Here is a 3,690-nt window from a genome sequence, read left to right as displayed (position 1 = left end):
TGTTTCTCTCTCTTTCTCTCTTACTTTCTCTCCCCTGCATTCTCTCTCTCTCTCTCTCTCTCTCTCTCTCTCTCTCTCTCTCTCTCTCTCTCTCTTTTGGTGTTGCACACAAACACACACTCACACCACACACTCAAGTAACACACACATACCCACACGTAACACACACGTAACACACACGCGCACACATACACAGACTCACCCTCATGAGCACAACCTCGCACGTGTTGCGAGCACACACATTCATACATACTTGTGTGCACACACAGACTAGACATACATACACGTTGACTCACACACTTACTGTGACTTACCGTCCTCGTCTCTCTCCCCCGTCTCTTCTGTCTTTTCTTTTAGATGAATGAAAATACTGTTTTATTATTTTTACTTCTATAGTTTTAGTTTTATGTCTATGTGTAAAGCTTTATGTCCATTACTTTGTGTGAGCTTGTCAACATTTATTTATCTTTATGTCCATGAATTATTACGAATTTGGTTGCTTCACAACAGGGCACCTGAACAGCTTAGCTTTTTCTCTGTGAGCCGCTGTGTTATAGTGGACACAAAAAGAAAAACAGCTCCACTGGATACAAACAGGAAGCGCTTGACTCACTCTCTTAGCTCACACGAGAGGGACCATATCCGACCTCTGACAACAAGCCGGCCTCACGGCTCTGCCTCAAGTGTATGTTTGTCTGTCTCTGTGTAGATAGATGTCAGTGAATGACAACGCGTGGGGCAGCCAGCTCTTGTCTCTCAGTTGTCCCTTGCTGTGCTGTGTTGAGCACACCCTACTTTGACTGCACTCCTCTGGAGTGTTGTGTGTCTATCTCCCCCTTCTCCCACAAGTGATTAATTTGTCGGGGTGGGACCTGTTTGTTGACTTTTGTTGTTTTTCTATCTTGGACTTTCCCGAATTATTTTTGTAGCCGGACTTTAGCTTCGTGGAATACAGACTTCTCACACATACGAACGTGAATGTGGATAGGCTTTTTACGACAATTAATTCTATGTTTCGGAGGATACTGTTTTACTGGAATCTGCTACAGAAGGTTTAATTGACTGGGTGCTTCGACCTTACCTTCTTCATGAACCAAGTATTTGGACTCTTCGGCACATCGACACGCTTGTCCTAGTGGATACTTGTTTTTACCAAACACAGGATTTGTGAGAAAAGCGCTTTATGTCTTTTAAGATTATTGTCTGATTCCGGATAGACTAAACCGGAATCCTTGGCCAAACGCACCGAAAGTTTTCCAACAACGTGAAAAGATTGGATATACGCCTTGTTTCCTTTTCACTTGTATGTACCATATCAGTTTCCTCTCTTTCTGAGGGGAGTATTTTTTTGAGCGGAACCGCAGCTATTTGCTTCACTCCGCTCGTGTTGAAATTGTTTGTGTGTTCCCCACTCGCGCGTTCTTATGTCTGTAGAATGCGCGTCGGCCATGAGTAACCTTCAGGGCGAAATCCGCATGGAGCCACTCATGGCGCGCGACCCGCCCCGGCACATCCACCTGCAGCCCGTGTGTCCAGGGGAGACGTGCTGCGACTCCCCGATCCGACACCAACGCACGGCCAGCCTAGGACGCCACAGCTCCCGCGACGCGCTGCCCGGCTACAAGGTCAAGGACAACCTCTACAACAAGACGCTGTCCTGGTTGAGGAACCTCAAACCCTGGACCAAGCACGGTTCGGGCTCCAATGCCGCCTCCTCCGCCGCCAACGGCGACAAAGACTCACCATGTTTCCTCGGCAAGTCCGACAATCACCACTCGCACCAGCGTATGAAGTCGTCCAAGTCGGACAGGAACCTGGCGGGCCACCTCAGAAATCTGTCTGTGGACGCGGGCGACGCGGCCGTCGGGGCGAAGCTGAGCCGTCACAGGCCGGGCTCTCTCAGCTTCCGCGAGCGGCACCACCCGCCAGGACGCTACTCCACCTCCCTGTGTCCGGACACCGACTACAGCCACGCGCTGGACACGGTCCAGCACTGCTATCAGCACCGCTACCAACCGCCCTCGTCATCGTCATCTTCTCACGGGCTGCACCACACCCACGGCGGCATACCTTCTCAGCATCATCACCATCAGCAGCAGCATCAGCAGCATCAACAGCAGCAGCAGTATCACCAACAACTTCATCAGATGGCGGCGAATGTGGAGTACCGTGGACGCCCAAGAGGTGACTCGGCGGTGTCCGGCGACAGGACGAGTTATATACCCGACTACTCTGTGACCTCTCACGGGACCTACCCACAGGCCCAGCAGCAGCTTTCACATTCTCAGACGGCACCGGGCGTGTCAGCGACAAGGGGAGGCGAACCCCAGCCCGCGGTCGACACACGTACCCACGCCACCAACGGCCACCAGCTCAGAATCCCGACCTCAGCGTCCCACGACGGTATCTCCAGCTCAGACTTCTACGGTTTTTACTACCCGCATCACTTCCCCCCGCACAACCAACACCAGCACCAGCTGCAGCACCTGCCCCCGCCCCAGCAGCACAGCAGCAGTCAGCCACAGCTGGACCAGGACCAGCAGGAGCAGCAACAGCTCTCCAACTCCGCCCAGGCAGCGGCGGTCTCCGGCTCCACCGTCACGCGCATCCTTCGGGAGAAGCTCTTCGGGCGCGCCAAGAGCTCCATCAACCTTAACACCGACCAAGAGAAGCAACACCACGCCTCGAGCTTCTCCCAAGGCCACCCTCCGGCCGCTCGCGGCGGGATGACCGGCTCCGTGTCGTCCCACTGTGTCGGGGCGCCCGAGTCCGCCACGGCTGCGGTCAAACTGAGGACCAAGAAGAGCAAGCCTCTGACCTCGGAGCACGTGTACGTCGTGAACCGCGAGCAGAAAATGTCCCGGCCTCGTTCCTGCGCCACCCTGCCGCACGATGCCAAACTCGGTGAGTCTTACCGCCCTCTCAGCATGGCCTTGTTGACCCACAGCCCACCGTGCCACTCAGCCTGCCACTACACCATGCATGAGACTCCCCCTCTCCGGTCATGAGCCATGTATCGTTGGCGAGGGTATTTTCTATCTTTTTTTTGAATTCGCACCCGTTCTGATTGGCTAGAAAAGTTTCTCCTCACAGCCTTTCTGATTGGCTTGAAAAGTTTCTTCTCGTAGCTTTTCTGGTTTGGTAGGTTATTAACCACACACGGCATGTTTTATTGGCTAATCTTTCGATTCTTGGCATTTTTGATTGGCTCGGAGCATTTTTTTTTTTAATTACACGGCTTTTCTCAAGTTCACAAGCAGCCTTTTCTTCTCATGCACGGCATGCCCGAACAGGCTATTTTCTCCTCACTGCATGGGACGCCCGGTATTTATGGGGACAGCAGCAGTCTCCGGTCATGCCTGCGTCATGGCTGTCGAGTGTTGTTTTACCTACCCTCTCAGTGTGTGCCCAACACAAGCATGTCACCGTCTCAGCATGAGGGGAAATATCCGACTCGACCACGGCACCAGGGATCCGCACAGAACGCGTTGGCCATCGCAACGTTATTTCTTTTTACAAGTTACTACTCAAGACCACACGCGCATGGAATGTTTTACTTTTCACTGCTTGGCACGTGCACGAACTGGCTGGATGAAGTGACCTACTCTTCTGATTATTTCAGGGTTCAACAACTGCACGTGACACAGCTTTTAAAAAAAAATTGTTTCTTGCACTTTTTTTAACCCCCCC

At 52.5% G+C, this 3,690-nt stretch overlaps 1 protein-coding gene across 1 annotated transcript; it reads left to right on the top strand.

Moving 5' to 3' along the window:
* Window positions 1-132: 132 nt before the first annotated feature.
* On the top strand, window positions 133-2,905 carry LOC118479124 (serine/threonine-protein kinase PITSLRE-like; the record flags this gene model as incomplete). Its single annotated transcript, XM_035973747.1, is given in 1 exon segment — window positions 133-2,905. A coding segment is annotated over 1 exon segment (1,481 nt), but the record flags the coding sequence as incomplete, so codon positions are not given.
* Window positions 2,906-3,690: the final 785 nt, after the last annotated feature.

Source organism: Aplysia californica, unplaced genomic scaffold, assembly GCF_000002075.1.
Source record: "Aplysia californica isolate F4 #8 unplaced genomic scaffold, AplCal3.0 scaffold02589, whole genome shotgun sequence".
Lineage (NCBI taxonomy): Eukaryota > Metazoa > Mollusca > Gastropoda > Aplysiida > Aplysiidae > Aplysia > Aplysia californica.
Note: the sequence above shows the minus strand (reverse complement) of the source record. Positions and strands in the feature narration are given on the sequence as shown.